The sequence below is a fragment of the Primulina huaijiensis genome, chromosome 12 (assembly GCF_012295235.1).
Source record: "Primulina huaijiensis isolate GDHJ02 chromosome 12, ASM1229523v2, whole genome shotgun sequence".
Lineage (NCBI taxonomy): Eukaryota > Viridiplantae > Streptophyta > Magnoliopsida > Lamiales > Gesneriaceae > Primulina > Primulina huaijiensis.
In genome coordinates this window covers 10,486,927-10,504,445 of record NC_133317.1, presented here as the reverse complement: position 1 = coordinate 10,504,445, position 17,519 = coordinate 10,486,927, and the positions used below count along the sequence as shown (strand labels likewise).

The 17,519-nt window shown below is 34.5% G+C and overlaps 1 protein-coding gene across 1 annotated transcript; it reads left to right on the top strand.

The window, feature by feature from the left end:
- The first annotated feature begins 493 nt into the window (after positions 1–493).
- Positions 494–1,255, top strand: LOC140989405 (uncharacterized mitochondrial protein AtMg00860-like). Its single transcript, XM_073458607.1, has 2 exons — positions 494–971; positions 1,104–1,255. Exons 1-2 carry the CDS (start codon positions 494–496, stop codon positions 1,253–1,255), a joined length of 630 nt encoding a protein of 209 aa, XP_073314708.1.
- Positions 1,256–17,519: the final 16,264 nt, after the last annotated feature.

The window sequence follows — 17,519 nt, the reverse complement described above, 5'->3', positions numbered from 1 at the left end:
CTAGTACATCTCCATGGGGTGCTCCTGTATTATTTGTCAAAAATAAAGATGGAACTCTAAGGATGTGTATTGATTATCGAGAACTTAACAATGTTGCCATCAAGAACAAATATCCTCTACCGCATATCGAAGAATTGTTTGATGTCTTACAAGGATCTCAAGTATATTCAAAACTTGATTTGCAATAAGGATATTACCAATTGAGAATTAAGGAGGATTACATCTCCAAAACGTCTTTTAATACCCGTTATGGACACTATGAGTTTGTGGTAATGCCATTCGGATTAACCAACGCTCCTGCAGCTTTCATGGATATGATGCATCGAATATTTCAACCATTCATGGACAAATTCGTTGTCATATTCATAGATGACATTTTCATATTTTCAAGAAGTCATGAGGAACATGCTCAACATTTACGATTGATTCTCAAAACTTTGAAAGAACATCAATTGTATGCCAATTCAGTAAGTGTGAATTTTGGCTAGAAAAAATGTCATTTCTTGGCCACTTTATCTCTAAGAAAGGACTGGAAGTAGATCCTACAAAAATAGAAGCCATATCTCGCTGGAAACAACCAATCAACATCACAGAAATTAGAAGTTTTCTCGGCCTAGAAGGATACTACCGAAGATTCATTAAAGATTTTGCAAAAATTGTTGTTCCCCTGACACAGCTGACTCGCAAAGACAACCCTTTCTTGTGGAATGATGAGTGTGAGAAAAGTTTTTGCAAATTAAAAGAAATGCTTACCAGTGCACCTGTATTAGCTTTACCAGAAGGAAGAGAAGGATTTGTGGTTTACACAGATGCCTCAAAAGAAGGCTTTGGATGTGTATTGATGCAAAACGATAAAGTTATTGCATATGCATCTAGAAAATTAAAGAATCACGAGTTAAGTTATCCCACTCATGATCTGGAATTAGAAGCAATAGTGTTTGCATTAGCAAAATGGAGACACTACTTGTATGGTTCCACTTTTGATATTTATGCAGACCACAAAAGCTTGAAGTATTTATTTACTCAAAAAGAGCTGAACATGAGGCAAAGAAGATGGATTGAATATTTGGAAGATTACGATTGTTCCATTCTTTGTCAATCAGGTAAAGCTAATGTAGTGGCTGATGCTTTAAGTAGAAAGATTAGCATGGCTTGTTTGGAAAGGAAAGAAGTAAGAGAATGGGTACACATCCATTCACGTGGGCACTTGGCTGGATTGAGAATCGAACCTGAATTTCATACCAGAATTAAGTAAAATCAAGAATTGGACCAAGAAATTTCAAAACTCCGTACTGATACAAATTTCGTCATCAATTCATAAGGAATACTTTTCTACAATGACCGTATTTGTGTGCCTAGCTCAATGAAAAAAGAAATAATGGAAAAATCATATCAGTCTCAGATCAGCATACATCCAGGAGGATCTAAGATGTACCAAGAGATTAAAAAACACTTCTGGTGGAAAGAATGAAACGAGATATCGTAGATTTCATTTCACAATGCCTATCTTGCCAAATGATAAAGGCTGAACATTAAAGACCAGCAGGTCTTTTGCAACCACTTCCTATACCAGAATGGAAATAGGATCAAATAACTATGGACTTTGTGACCGGATTACCCCAGCTTCCAGGAGGTTTTAATAGCATATGGGTAATCTTTGATCGCTTGACCAAGTCAGCACATTTCATACCCATAAGTCACAAATATGGGGTGGAAAAACTGGCTGAACTCTATCAGAAGGAAATTATACGGCTACATGGTATCCCCACTACCATAGTATCTGATAGAGATCCGAAGTTTACGTCAAGATTATGAAAAAAACTTCAAGAATGCCTTGGTGCCAAATTAAATTTTAGCACAGCAGCACATCCGTAAACTGATGGTCAGTCTGAACGAACCATTCAAATACTGGAAGACATGCTTCGCGCATGTATGGTGGATTTTGGGGCAAACTGGGGAAAACATTTGCCTCTAGTTGAATTTTCATACAACAATAGTTATCAATCCTCAATAAAAATGGCACCATATGAAGCATTATATGGAAGAAAATGTCGCTCTCCTCTTAACTGGGATATGGATGAATGGAGAGGCAGAAAGAATGGACAAGAACGAGCAATCAGGCCTGACATTATACAAGAAGCTATCGACAAAATACAACTTATCAGGCAACGAATACAAACAGCTCAAAGTCGACAGAAGAGTTATGCAGATAAGAGGCTAAAAGATTTGAAATTTGAAGTCGGAGATTATGTATTACTAAAAGTATCACCAAGAAAAGGAATCAAGCGTACTGGAAATAAGGGAAAGTTGCATCCTCGGTTTGTTGGACCCTTTGAAGTGATAGAACGAATAGGCACTGTGGCTTATCGTCTATCTCTACCTGAAAATATATCTGGTATACATAACGTATTCCACGTATCACAATTAAGGAAATGCAAAGTAGACTCATCTCAACTGATTGACCATCAACAGATAGATCTGGAAGAAAATCTAACATATGAAGATCAACCTGCGAAGATTTTGGACCAAAGAATAAAGGAACTTCGTGGTCGACCAATTCAGTTGATAAAAGTCTTATGGAAAAACCACAATATTGAAGAAGCAACGTGGGAAACAGAGAAAGATATGAGATATCAATATCCTTATTTATTCCAATAATTCTTAAATCTTGGGACCAGATTTTTAAAAGGAGGGGATATTGTGACACCCTAAAAAACAAAGGTGCATAAATGCATTTTTATTAGTATAAATTTTACTATTTTCATTTTTAAAATTTTATCACATTTTTTGTCGATACAAATTTTATTTCTCCAAAGTATCTAGAATACATTAAAATACATCACAATACGCTTAAAAATTCATCAAGTACTATGAGGTTCCCATTCCAAAACCAAATACCCAAAATATAATAAAATATTATAATTAAGCTCAACATATATGTTAAGTAATTAAGTATAATAATTATTAAGTTCAATAATTATAATTAAGTTCAATACATAGGTTTAATATAATATAATAATTAGATACAAGAATATAATAATATTAAGTTTGGATAAACATAACATTTTTCCATTTAATAAATAAAAAAATAAAAATAAAAAAAATAAAAGCGTAAGCATGATTTATGGCTATATATACTGCACTTTCTTCCAACCGATAGAGGACCAGCCGAGAGAGGAAAAGGGAAGAAGAAAGGAAAGGAAAAAAAGAAGAAGAAAATAGAAGAAAAATCTATACCTCTTTCCGAAAAATTCCGATAAATCACCAACTATTCACCTCATATCATAAAGAAATATAGCACTGAAGGTGATGTAAAAGGATTGATCAAAAAACAAGAAATCAAATAAAGATATTCCGAGAAACGGCAACGGAATCCCGTTTCAAGCGAGGTAATCTACGCTCATCTTTCTTATAGATACACACCAAACTAGAGGTTGACTTGAACACAAAAGTTGTACCTCTTGTTGCGTAGATAAGGTATATACCATCTGTCATCCCAAAATATTGCCGGAACTAACATTTTCTGAATGCCGGAGTACCTTAGTTCACCATAGGACGATATTTAAATCTGGTATTGATCGGGTAGGAATTTGAAAATACGTTCAACATAAGAATTAAAGATCTTAAAAAGTTACATAACCTGGAAAAAAACCGTGGCCGCCAGAAGGCCAGTCACGCGCTGGAACCGTCGGTGCGTGTATCTCACGTGCCGCCGTATCGACGATTTTCCGGCGGTCGAACTTTCCTGATGATATTTCAAATTTTTTGGCCAACTTTCGTAATATTTAGAGATATCTTCTAATTAATATGAATTTTTTGAACTTAAGTAAAATCAACCGGGTTAAATTTTGAACAAAAAAATAATCTGGAAATGATCAGCTATTTATTTAAAACTCTGACATATAAATATCATTCATAATATCTTTTTAGGACTTGCTTCAACAATTCGGATTACTAATCAAGCCTAAACTGTAAGTTATCAGGTGAGGAAATTACTATTCATTCTTCTACTAAAGCCTTTGGCATTTGGCCTGGAAATTTCAATAGCATTTATTTAATGTTCAAATATCATCCACAGTTCATTTCAATGAATGATATATTTTTCTTGCATATTTATGAATGGATTGATATATCGTTAATGAATTGAGTCATGGACAACGGATTTCGGTCCGGAAATTGAGTCCACTGGACAACGTGGCTTCGGCCCGGAAAATGAGTCCAATGAACAATGGGTCAAAAGTCTCGGGTATATGGTTCATCTGAACAACGCGCACCGAATATTTCTGTCCGGAGAATGGTTCACCCGGCTCGTAAAAAGTGCTCAATTAGAGCCACCAATGTTAATTTATGAAATTTTCATTTATCTATTATTCCATTGCATAGCATTCATAACATCTAAATTGTTATGCCTATTACTTAATGCATAATTATAATGAAGTGCTATTTTACTTTATTTAAAATCTATATACTAATTTAAACTCACTAAGCCCTTAAAGACTTAACAATCTGTTTCTTTTCGTCTATTGTAAGTTCCGGAAACCCTTGAATTGGAAATGAGGAAAATAACTGAAGCTGAAATAAGAGCGCTTGAAAGTTGTGATGATCTGTTTATAAATAAAAGTTAAACTTCCGCTGTAAAATAATTGTACATATTTGAAATAAGAATGTAAATACTTGTATATATCTTTAAATGATAGTAGGAAATATTTATCTGCAATATCTTTTGTTACAATAATAATGGTAAAAATAAGAATAGCAGTTCAATAAAGAAATATTGTAAGAAAATGTGGCACTTAGTAAGGGAATAATGAATTCCTAAACCGGGCGTCACATAAACCACCCGACCTCTCCAAAACCGAGCTGCAACCACGGGAAGTGATCAGCCTCAGACCAAGACACATTCGAAGACCAAAATCTTCACCTAAACCTACTCCCAACCTCTTGAAAAATTTTCCCTAACTTTCAAGAACCGGCAGTCCCCTTCAGCCATAGCCAAATGTGAGTCAATATATCATAAAAACCAAGTTTTCTCATACTATACCAGGAAAAACGTGAAAGAGACATGAAATTTGCCATGGATCATGCATAAAATTTAAACAATACATATCATGGTGTGAAAGATGAGAGAACAAAGGTATAGAGTGTGCCTTTGCGTATTTACGCTCGAAAAAATCAACAAACGGGGCGAGGAACTAACACTGGGGGAACGGGACGACATTCTCTATGAAAACTCTTGCAAAAAACAACCACAATTCTGCCGCTGGACTAAGAAAAGTTGTTGGACGTGGAGAAGCTGCTAGGGTTGAGGGTGGGCGTTCTTTTAGTGTAGTAAAAATTAGGGTTTTTGGGTTTAGGTTTAAGAAAATAAAATGTGTAGGAGTCTAGGCCAAAAAATGTTAAAATAGGCTCATCAAGCCCAATAACATGCTTGTAAAATGTTTCGATTAAATTTGATTTCAAAAATATTGCCCGAGCCCTCAACAATTCCTCCATTTTGCTAAAAATCGACTACCGGTTTAAAATACGGGTCAACATGTAAAAATATCTTAAAAATGTCCATTTTGGAAAATTACCTAATAAATACGCCATATATTAAATAATAAACAAATAATTATTTAATAAAACATTTTCTCTAACTGTTTCCGGTCTCCGTTCCTCGTTCGAGCGTGAAATACTGCTAATCAAATAAACAATGCAATAAAATCATGAAATCATGTCATAACGATGCATTAAATACATTTAAAAATAATTAAATAAACATTTTAATAACACCCTAGATTTGCATGCAGTCTGGTTACTTCGTTTGAATTTCTAGACCTTACAACGACTACCCTTCCCCTCCATCGTCGTTTCACAATGTGAGGTCCGGTAACTTAAATTACATTAGTTATCAAACAATAATGATTTGTTTAAGTTTGCAGCAGAAAAATGGTTTAAAATACTTTAAAATTGACCTCAGAGCCTGGAAAATTTCTGCATGACCTCCCCGTAAATAAGACATACAAAAAAACATTTTAAATACCTAGAAAAGAAAATGACTCAAGGACAACGCTGCGGTATTCATAAACAAACACATGTAAGTACCGGGCATAAACATAAATATCACAGGCAGCAGTTCAACTAAGCCGACAGAGCTTCCAAACAACAGAAATTAAATTCAAACAGGAAAAGATCAATCCAAATGACTATACAGATACACGGAGCATCTCCTCAGATAATAAAACATGACATAAAACCGACTACAACTCAAAATATATAAATATAGCTAGCTGGGAGACTCCGAGTCTCCGACGAACACAAACCAAACAATCCAACCTCAACCACGAGCTCTGGCAGTGAAACCTCCGCCTTGTACTGCAAAACCACTCGAGAGATCTACCATAGTGCCCAAAAGAAACTACAGCAGTCCTCTAGTAAACAACCGATGTTAGGATTCTGGTATGAAACAATCCAATGAACATAACAATAACATAAATCATGCATAAACATAAGTAAAGATGGAATGTAAAATGCATGAATAGAGATCAATGTCAACAAGGTAAACGGAGCCAATCGAACGTTATGATCAACAAAAATAATGCTCGAGCAACACACATGGGAGCTATAACGTCATGTTGCTAAATTGCCCTACCTAGTATGCGAGGTATGCCAGGATGTACTAATCAACACCCCCAACTCGGCCTCCATACATCTGTAACGATATTTAACGGGAATGACACAAATAGCCAGAACTGGATATCACAATCCTAGTGCTCACCCCACTAACAACGGAATTGACCAATCTTAACTACTGTTTCGGGTGTATCAATATAGACCTATCAGCCACACCCTGATCCCGAGTTATACAACAACCAGTGCTGAATAACAATAAATAATAATAACTGATCAACAAGAGCGATATGGCTCAAGATGTATGTCATAACAGTATGCCCTAGACTAAATACCATATAAACTTAACATATAACTCAATAAGGCATTTAACAACTCAAATTATTTACATAATAACATAAAAAACGATCACAATACATAAATATGCTTAAAACATAATTTAATTGTTACCGTTGTATGTTATCTAATTGTAATATGCATATACCAACCAATGACGATCGATGCACAACTTTAAAGCTCATCGGCCTAAAACACATAACAATAAGCCGAGAAATACCACATTTTACCAAAATTTTAATTAAACCAACTATTTTCTCAAAACCACTAAAGTTGAATTTATATTTCTAAAGCACCAATTTTTCCAACAATGTGTTATGTTAAACTAATTCTCGCTCCAGTAAATCCCAAAAACTCCAATATTCAACATGTTAACGATAAATCTCTAATGAATGAATAAACTAGTTCATTATACAATTCTTGATCGAAAAAAATATACTTTAACACGCCAAACAGTTCAACCTACAACAAATAACTAATATATTCGTCAATATAGTACGATCCGATCGACGAAAAGAATTTAAATCCAAACGGGTAAAAACCCAATTCTGGACAGCCTATAATCGATCTTAAAATGGAAATTTGAGTTCGTTTATACCAATAATCGGAGCTATATCAAACAATGGCGGCCTCGAGGTGGTGTCTCGCCGGAAAATTCACCGGAAACTAGCCGGAAATGCCAAAAATTGGCTGGAAAATGGCGGAAACATAGGAGAATTGGCACACAGAAATAGCAAAAATAGCAGCTTCGATCCAGCTGAATCCTTGCTTAAAATTACTGATTTATGTCTTGGATCGAATCTTAGGATATTGGGAACACAAATCTTCAAGACTTTTGAGTTTCGACATTGGACGGAGAAGTTATGACGATTCTACGGTGGCTGCTACAGTGGTGACGGGAATGGGTTGGAAATGGTTTTCTTCCTTATGCTTTCTTCTTTCTTCCCTCTCAATTTATTGTAAGTTTTGGGTGTTTATGTACATGTATATAAACTATAGTAAATCAGTTCCTAAGAAAAGTAAATCATGCTCTTTTTATCCCGATTTTACATTTATTTAGTTCTCATATGTTAATTAAACTTCGGATGTATTTTTTATCGTATTAATTCCAATATCCTAAAATAATTATTTTTAACACGTTTCCTGAATTTATTTGGCATAAATAATTTTTTAATTAATCAAATCAATATTTATTCTCATTATGCCGAATTACCAGATAATATATTATAGGGCCTTATAGCTTCACATATGGCCAAAAATCGAAACATATTGCCGGAAAATAGTGGGTCATCTTCGCACATACCAAATCACGAATTTCCGGTCGTTTTTCCGACGTACTGTTTTGTAACTCCCCATATTTAACGACTATCCCCACTGTACCAAGATGAGTCTTTCCAGCGTGCTTATGTCCTCACTCACACACACCCTAAGAAACTTCCTAGAGGGTCACTCATCCCAGAATTGCCCCAAGCCAAGCATGCTTAACTTTGGAGTTCTTATGTGATGAGCTCTCGAAAAAAAGATGCACCTTCTTGATATGAGTAGTACCTATCAATCTTTTAAGCTCTTCTCAACTGCACAGTCTCATACCTGAACAGTGTTGGAATCCCTCTCCTTCCAGTTTAATATCGGTTCATTCATGTTCCCTTCGCCCAGAAGCCTGCAAGGAGCCGCTCATTGTCCGTGCAAGCTCATGGCACCGGCGATCATCCCCCGCCCTCTTCGGCCCCAAGCCTCGCATTTCGACCAGCTTCCGCTTAGTTCTTCCTCGAACCACACCGTACTAGGAGATGTCAGCTCTGATACCAACTCTAACTCCCCAGATTTGACTAATGTCCTCAGTGTATCAAAACGAGTCTTTCTAGCGTGCTTATGTCCTCACTCACACACACAATAGGAAACTTCCCAGGGGGTCACCCATCCTAAAATTGTCCCAAGTCAATCACGCTTAACTTTAGAATTCTTATGTGATGAGCTCCCGAAAAGAAGATGTACCTCTTGTTATGAATAGTACCTATCAAATCTTTTAAACTCTTCTCAACTGCACAGTCACATACCTGAACAGTGGTGAAATCTCTCTCCTTCCAGTGTAATATCGGTTCATTCATGTTTCCTTCGCTTAGAAACCTGCCAGGAGTCGCTCATTGTCCGTGCAACCTCATGGCACCGGCGATCACCCCCGCTCTCTTCTGCCTCGGGTCTCACATGCCCAGCCGCTTCTGTTTGGTTCTTCCCCTAACCACACCGTACTAGGAAAGGTCGGCTCTGATACCAACTCTAACTCCCCAGATTCGACGACTGTCCCCACTGTACCAAAACGAGTCTTTCCAGTGTGCTTATGTCCTCACTCACACACACCTTAGGAAACTTCTCAAGAGGTCACCCATTCCAGAATTGCCCTAAGTCAAGCATGCTTAATTTTGGAGTTCTTATGTGATGAGCCCCCGAAAAATAGATGCACCTTCTTGATATGAGTAGTACCTATTAAATCTTTTAAGTAATTCTCAACTGCACAGTCTCATACCTGAACAGTTTCGGAATCCCTCTCCTTCCAGTGTAATATCGGTTCATTCATGTTCCATTCGCCTAGAAGCCTGCTAGGAACCGCTCATTGTTCGTGCAACCTCATGGCACCGACGATCATCCCCCACCTTCTTCGGCCCCAGGCCTCACAGTTAGAGCTAGCGTGGTAAAATGGTCACCTCGAAGTGGGCATTGGGCCGGTGACCATAATCGCAGGATTTGGGTTCCGCATGACTTTGAATTTCACCAATTACAAATCTTTATTTTATTTTCACGAATTGCACAAAAATTTAGATTTTTTATTTTTCAAAAATTATATAAAATTCATGATACAAAATTAAAATGAATCAATATAATATTCTAAAAAATTTGTCTTATTTAAAAATCTGAAAAATATTAAGGCGGATGCTAAAACCGCTTTGATACCAATGTTAGAAATACTAACATGCTGAAGAATCAGATTCGATATATATGCATACAAACGTAATACGTAAAAGATCGGTATGCGGAAATATAAGCAATAAAGAATTCTAACTTCTAGTCATTGATGATGAATTTGAGAAAAGAACTGTAGAGATTCTACGAACACGAGAAAACATAGATATTCTAAATCTTTATGCAATTGTATGAATGATGGATTTTTTGAAAAACCGTATTGATTTAGGGACCTTGTAGCCACTATTTATATATGTTCTCTAACCATTATCGAGAAGTTTGATTTGATTGTGACTTATCTTGATGATATTTATCTAAGATATATTTATCATCTTAATGCAGATGGTATTCTTGATTTATCGTCTTTTAAATATGAGACGTATCTCCTATTTATCTTGATGAAATATGTTGACCACAATTAAATTATTTTATAGACTTTAAAAAAATAATTTAACATAGTAAACTAGGAGTTACAATTTATCGTGTTTTGTTTTTTTAAGATATTTACTATATTTTGTTGAGACAGTTAAAATGTTTTTTAGAATTCAATTATTTTTTATTAATGTTTTTTTTTCCTCTCTATGTTATAATGGTCTCACGTTGATATATTAAGCTAATTAAGAGTGTCTTATAAACTCAAGATGTTACACCACTCAATAGGCAAGTTTTTTTGGAATGAATTAACTTTTGAGTTTATAACTTAATATTGGTGTTCTTGTTTAAAGTCGATGTAGCGAAAAAAACGATCAAGTAAAAGGTTACTATCCGCATGCCCATTTTTGTTTAATCTTAATTTTCCATAGATTCTTTTATTTCTTAGGCAAAAATTGTTTATAACTTCTCTCGATCGGCTAAACGAACAGCGAACAAAGTATTTTTTTGCAAAACTTTGGAAACAAATCATTTGTATTCATCTGTGCGTCACGACTCTCCGAACATTTTTTATTAGTTATTTCAAACCAACGAAGTCTGTACAATTCACATTCATTCACGACTCAAGTTTGACCAAAGTTTTAAGTTGGTTTCCAAAGTTTAACTATGATAAATCTTTACATAAAAGTAATTTATATTGCGAGTATATTATCATTAAATTTCTAATATTTCTAATTTTTAAACAAAATTAGCTAAATAATTAATACACAAAGATTTATTCTTAAAGTAGTTAAATTTTAAAAAGAATTAACAGAAAAAAGGGCAATCGTACCATACATTGTTTTTAAAACCGGACCGGTTGGTTCGAGCGGTTACGAGTTTGGTCCGGATCATAGTCATAAATCGTTTTAGCATCAAACTAGTCAAGAAACTTTCATACTGATCATGAACCAGTAAAACGGTTAAAAATTGATCGGATCGGTCATTATTAAAATTTTTAAAAATTGTTTTTAGAATTTAATTATTTTTTATATGCTTTCAAAAAAACAAAATTTATTTCTTATATTTAAAATTTTATTTTTTGTTATTTGGATTTTGAACTTAATTTGTTAAAATGTTATTTTTAGTAATTTTTGGGCTTGTTTTAATTTATTTTTTTAAAAAAAATATGTATATAATTATATTTGATTTTTTGATTTTTATGTATGTTTTTTTTATATAGATTTTAAATTTTAGTATATGTATTTTATTTATTGTGTATATATACTTTTAAGATATTTAAATTTTAAAATATATATTTTACTATATTATATTATTATTTTATATAATATAACATTGTTCTGATCAGACCGTCTAGTTGAACAATTATTTTAAGGTAAACTGATTCGATCAACTATCTGACTATGAAAACATTGATAACTTATTGAGGCATATCATAGAAAATGGTGTGACTATTCACAAAAAGGTTTCATGCATTTTTTGTCTTGTATGTTTATCACTTTGTAATTTTGGTAATGCATATTATCAAAATAGAGTTTTGGTCCTGCGTATTTCAATATTTGGAAAAATTAGTCGTTTTTTTCTTGGGAATGCTAACGTGAAACGTAAAAAAAAACCAAATAAAGATATTAGACTAATAAAAGAATTTGCTAACACGGAGTAACCTAAATTGAAAAAGACGAATTTATAAGACTAAACTCGAATATGTATTATAATCTGAATATTTTTTTATTTATTGTATCATATGATATAAATTATCAATCAAGAACCAAAAAACACCATCTTCATAAGGATCAATGATTTTGGATTTGTGAGGGGATCTTGAATAAAAATATTGAAATTTTTGGATCTGAAATGATTAGGTTGGACATTGAATTAGAATTTGAAGCAAAAAAAAGTAATTAACTAAATAAAGGATTTCAAATCATTCATTCTAATTTCGAATCAAATGAATACAATGAATTTGATGTATGAATTTAAATCAAAATCCACTCAAATCCTTATATCAAAACTCAGAGATCATAAAGAGTTCAACTCTGCATGCTTTGATCATCAAACAAATTATATTATAAGTCTACTACATTTCTATACCAATTTAATTAAACAATGGGCAAATTTTCAATAACTCCCTACATCCCTTCTCATCTTTATTTTAACTCAATATCCCTTCAATTCTTTGTTTTAACTCCCCAATATTTTAAAATGTCCAATAATACCCTTATCTTTTTATTTTAGTAATTGATTTTTCTTTTAAATTTAAAGGCCCATCATGCTTCCGTAAAATAAATTAAATCTTTTACCTTTTTGACCAGAATGCCACCAGGTTATATCCACCGTATTTTACGAACTACTCCTCACAGTCCAACCACACGATCGCAACCGATGGTTACAGACGCAGATTCCTTCAGCAGCACTTAGCACAACCCTAATTCGTTTCCTACCTTAGGGTGTACAATAAAAGATAAAATTTTGAAAATAATACATGAGAGGGGCTAGAGCAAAGATCTCTTTATTCAAACACAAACATTTATTATTACATTGAAATCTCCTGTAGAGGAGGAGAAACTTGTTTAGCTACTGATAGTAGCCGAACTTGAAAGACACATAAACTAGTAAGAGAAATATTACAATTGGTTTTGAAAGAAATGAGAAAAATGTTCGATGATCTTCACTTCCTTCTCCCTGCCTTATTTATAGAAGGCTTCTTCGGATTTGAAACTTGGACTTCAAATCTTAATAAGCCTTTACAGCTTGCATATGGACCATTTAGTGGTTGAGTGGTCCTACTTTCTTGAAATGTCATTTTCTAGATTATTAATCTAGAAATTAACTTTTCGTCTTCTTTTATCTCTCCCAAGTACCAGTAGAGATGAGTCTGGAGAATATCAGCTGTAATCTCGTCTTCTTTTCTTTGTACATTCTTATAATAGATCTGAGAGCTGCAGCCTCACTTCTTCTCTTATACTTGATTCTTCTTTTTAAAACTTTCAGATATACACGGTACATCTTTAAGTTTTTATTCTGATGTGTTTAACTGGTTCCATTTACCCTTCTTTATAGTATTAGGTTTGGGTCCAGTTTTCTTGTTTTCTTTATTGGATTCCTTTTTTAAATAAAGTATTCAATGTTCTTTCGTCTTTTTCCGCTCATTATTAGTGGTTCTTGTGTCTTTTTCCACCGATTATTGGTGGTCCTATTTTCCCCACTCACAAGGTGGTCCTCTTTTTGTTAGTGGGTTTGGTCACATGTCTCTTTTAATTTTGTCAAGGAATCTTAGGATTTTTATATCCTCGAGGAAAATGTGAATGTGGTCCTTCCCCACTTGTCCTTGCTTCGGTAAAATGTTTCCAATCAGATCTCGGTTTGAAACTTTTACCGAACTCCGGTTCTTTCTGATTCTGGCATTCAGGACAGCTGATTATGGCATTCAGGACAGATGTTTTCTGACCATCTTCCTATATGTGCCATATTACAGAATTTTCGGCGAGTCTCTTTACTAGCCGGCAGCTTGCTGTTCCATAGAAGATTTCTTTTCTTCTCGAATAAATATTTTCCAAAACTTGTTGTTTTTTCTGTCATAGTGTTTAACATGAATGATCCATTTAAAGAATTTTGGTAAAAATTAAATGAAAACTTGACTTTGTCCATCTCCGTGAGACAGACCCAGATACCCCATGCTCTCCTGGTAGATATCTCATCTTCATTGAATGAAGAGACTAAGTGTAGAGGACTCTAAATACGTACTTGAAAATTTGCGAAAAATTTAAAAATTTTCTTTTTAATTAATTAAAATGCCTCATTCATAAATAAATAACTGATAAAAGTTTAACCATTCAAAATAGCAGCGGAAGTAAATGTTTGTTTGCAAGATAATAATTTAAAATAATTCAACAACGAAGAAAAATGTTTGAGTCAAAATAGTAAATGCTAAAAACATGAGGTCCTCGGGTTCCACTACTGCCGATCCAAGCTAGCTCACTGGTCCCCGCCCTCGGTCCCTGCATCATCGGTACCTACAACAATCAAGTCTAGTGAGTCTAAAGACTCAGCATGCAGATATCGTAAATAACAAGTAATAATAATAAAATCGCATGCGAGGTGAAAATATAATGGCATGAGTAAATGTAATACGTACATAACTAAACTGAGAATCGCATCGTGAATAATTAATATTACGTGCAATACTGAACTGAAAGTAGTAAGTGTGATGTTTGCTCCGTAGAGCCCTGTCATAAAATAACGAGTAATAATTTTCTGTTGAGATTATGTTATACGCAAGTGGCCCACTGAACTGCACTGAACTTAACTGACCGGTAACTGACGACCGGGTGTAATAATGTACGTTTGATCAGACTAATGCCATAGTATACTAGGTGGGACCGGTAAGTAGCCATCAGGATGAACTGAACTGAACCGGTAACTGAAGACCGGGTGAAGCAATAATCTCATGATAGTAAAGTGACCACAAGCCATATCGCATAAATCTCAAAAAAATGAATATTCTACATTTTATGCACGTAATATAATTAAATAGAGTAATTAAATATCCTGTACAAATTTTACCATAAGGGTTGGACCATTCCCAGGCTCGCTGCGACCTAAATATGTCATGAAAAATATGCAAATGGTTTACTTGACCAAACTTTGTAATTGAATCCAAAAACGAGACAATTACGTCCAACAACTTCGTATTTAATCATGACTCCGAGTCAACCCGAACCAACACCGAACCAACGTTTAGTCATGATTAAAATACCCTTAAAATGATGAAATAATGCTCCTAAATATTCAGTACTCGAAATTTTTGTGAATGGAGGCCAAAAACGTGAAACACTCTTTCGAGAGTCATTTTGGCACATTGCACCGTAAATTCTCTTACGACCTCTAAAATGATCCGAATCACAAACGGCTAAAAGCAAGACCTTCCTAACATGATGAGGTGATGTCCAGTTCAAGGCCATAGGCTAAAAGCCAACCAAGAACTCGAACAAGCCCCTGAACCGCCACAGCAAGTTGCTGTCCAAAAATGCAGCAGCTGTGTGTGCGTTCCAATGCGTCGTTTTCGAGACTACCGGCCATTGGGGCTTGAACCACCGACCAGAGCCTCTTACCAATGTCCTAAGGAATGATTTGAACCATGGCTATGGGTCCTAGGCCAGCCACAATCCGCACTACACCGAAACCAACCGAAAAGTCCCACCCGAGAAGCAACCTGCGTGCGTGGGTGTGTTCGGCTTCGTTTGCTGTCGTGGACCTTTCCAATGGCCATCGATTGACCATGGCTCAATCTAGACATCAAGGGGTATGGTATGAACCGTGGCTAAGGGCTAAGGAGCCAACCAAGATCCATAGCAACACCACAAAGCCGAAACTACACATGCTGAAAATTGAAGGGCCGAATGGGAAAAGGGGCTGTTCTTGCTCTTTTGATTTGAAAACCGATTCACCATGGACCAAGCCTCAAAAGGGCGACTCGGTCACGTATTAGACGTGATAGGGGAGTGTTCTAACCATGGCTATAGGCCCCTAGGGCAGCCAAGATCAAGAACTCTCTCCCGTGACAGCAACTATAAACTCGAGACTCAAAAGGAACGCATATGGAGTGTTGCTGTCATATGCGAGTTTCCAGCTGGTATGGGGCTTGAACGAATGGACCAACATGGTCCTAACATGTCCTAATACATGTCTAGATGCAGCCTTCGGAGCCTAGGATCGATCCATATCCTGAAACCATCAAAGCCGTGCAAACCGTGAAGCATGAAATGGAATAAAAAAAAACTGTGCAGAATTTTATCAAAAACTGCTGTCATATTTCGGTTTTGGATGGGAAATCATGATCATGTAACGTTTAAAAATCATAATACGACTTGATTGAAGAGCAATTAAAAAACATATACATGCCTAGGATTTGTTTGAAACGAAAACAAATCAAACGACGACGCGGCGCGGCGGAGACGGAGTTGCTTCTCTTGTTTTCTTTCTAGTTTTCCTCTCTTGTTTTTCCTCTCTTGAAACTCACGGTTTTTGCACTCTCCCTTCTTCTGAAATTTTTGAAATTATGGGGAGGAGAGTGGCTAGGGAAAATTGAAGGGTAGATACAAGATAAATGGAAATGAAAAAATATTCTTTCTATCTACTAGCTTGAGAGATAGGGAAAATAGAATAATATCAAAGATTTGAGGGGATATTGGGGATGCATGTGGTCGAGTATGAGGTCTAGGAGCAAGGGAAAATATTGCTTAAATAAATTATTTAGTATAGATTTAAAAATGTGGAGAATATCTACCTAGGAAAAATTAAGAGAGAGAAAAATTAAGAGAGAGTTGTTAAACAAAATTAAATCCTTTTTCCATAGGGGTGGCCGATTTTTCTTAGATGAAATAGGGTAGGGAATTTTGCTTATTTAATAATTAATGAGGATTTAAAAATGGTGAAGGGTTTTCTCCAAGTAAAAGTTAAGGAAAGAACTAAGGAATTGATTTGTCAAAAATATTTTAAATCTTCTAATGAAGGGGCCGAAATTTTTAAGTGAGATGGAGGTAAAATATTGCTTAAATATTAATTATTGATGATTTACTGTGATGGAATTATCTCCCAAAAAAATAGATAAGGAAAGGTACTTAAAGAATAATTTGCCTCACTAATCAAAATCTTTTTAAAAATATTAAAGGGGAGGGCCGAAATTTTAGAATAAAACGGAGGGAAAATATTTCTTAGATCTTGTATTTTAATTCTTTAGAGTTTTATTTACCCATTAAATATTTTATTGAATAAATAAATTAGTTTAGGATGGTAATTATCTTGCATGCATGGATAATTCTTTAAATTTTTAAAGATAAATTTACTATCATGTCAAATTATAATTTCTTAATTAAAATAAGTCTAGATTAACTTATCTCAATTGGTTAGATATTTTATTTTAGGCTTTTAATTAAATTATTGAACCTAAAAGAATTTATTTACTACTTATCTCAAGTTACTTAAATAAATTCTTAAACTTTCTTTTACAATAAATTAACTTATTATTTATCTTAAACAAATTCTAGGAATATTTTCTTAAAATTAAAATTTACCTCTTTACTCCAACTCCGGTCCGGCCTCACTTATTTAACTAAAAAGGTAGTAATTAAACTACTGCATGAAATAAATACATTTCAAGAAAAGAATTTAAATACTCATGCAATAAAAATAATTTTAATTTAAATACTAGGAATTATGCATGGCTTAAATACGTAGTCTAATTT

Coding starts and splice junctions, on each gene's coding strand:
- LOC140989405 (XM_073458607.1), top strand. CDS start 494: ATGTCATTTCTTGGCCACTTTATCTCTAAGAAAGGACTGGAAGTAGAT. Junction 972..1,103: donor ATGGAGACACTACTTGTATG/GTTCCACTTTTG, acceptor TTTGTCAATCAG/GTAAAGCTAATGTAGTGGCT.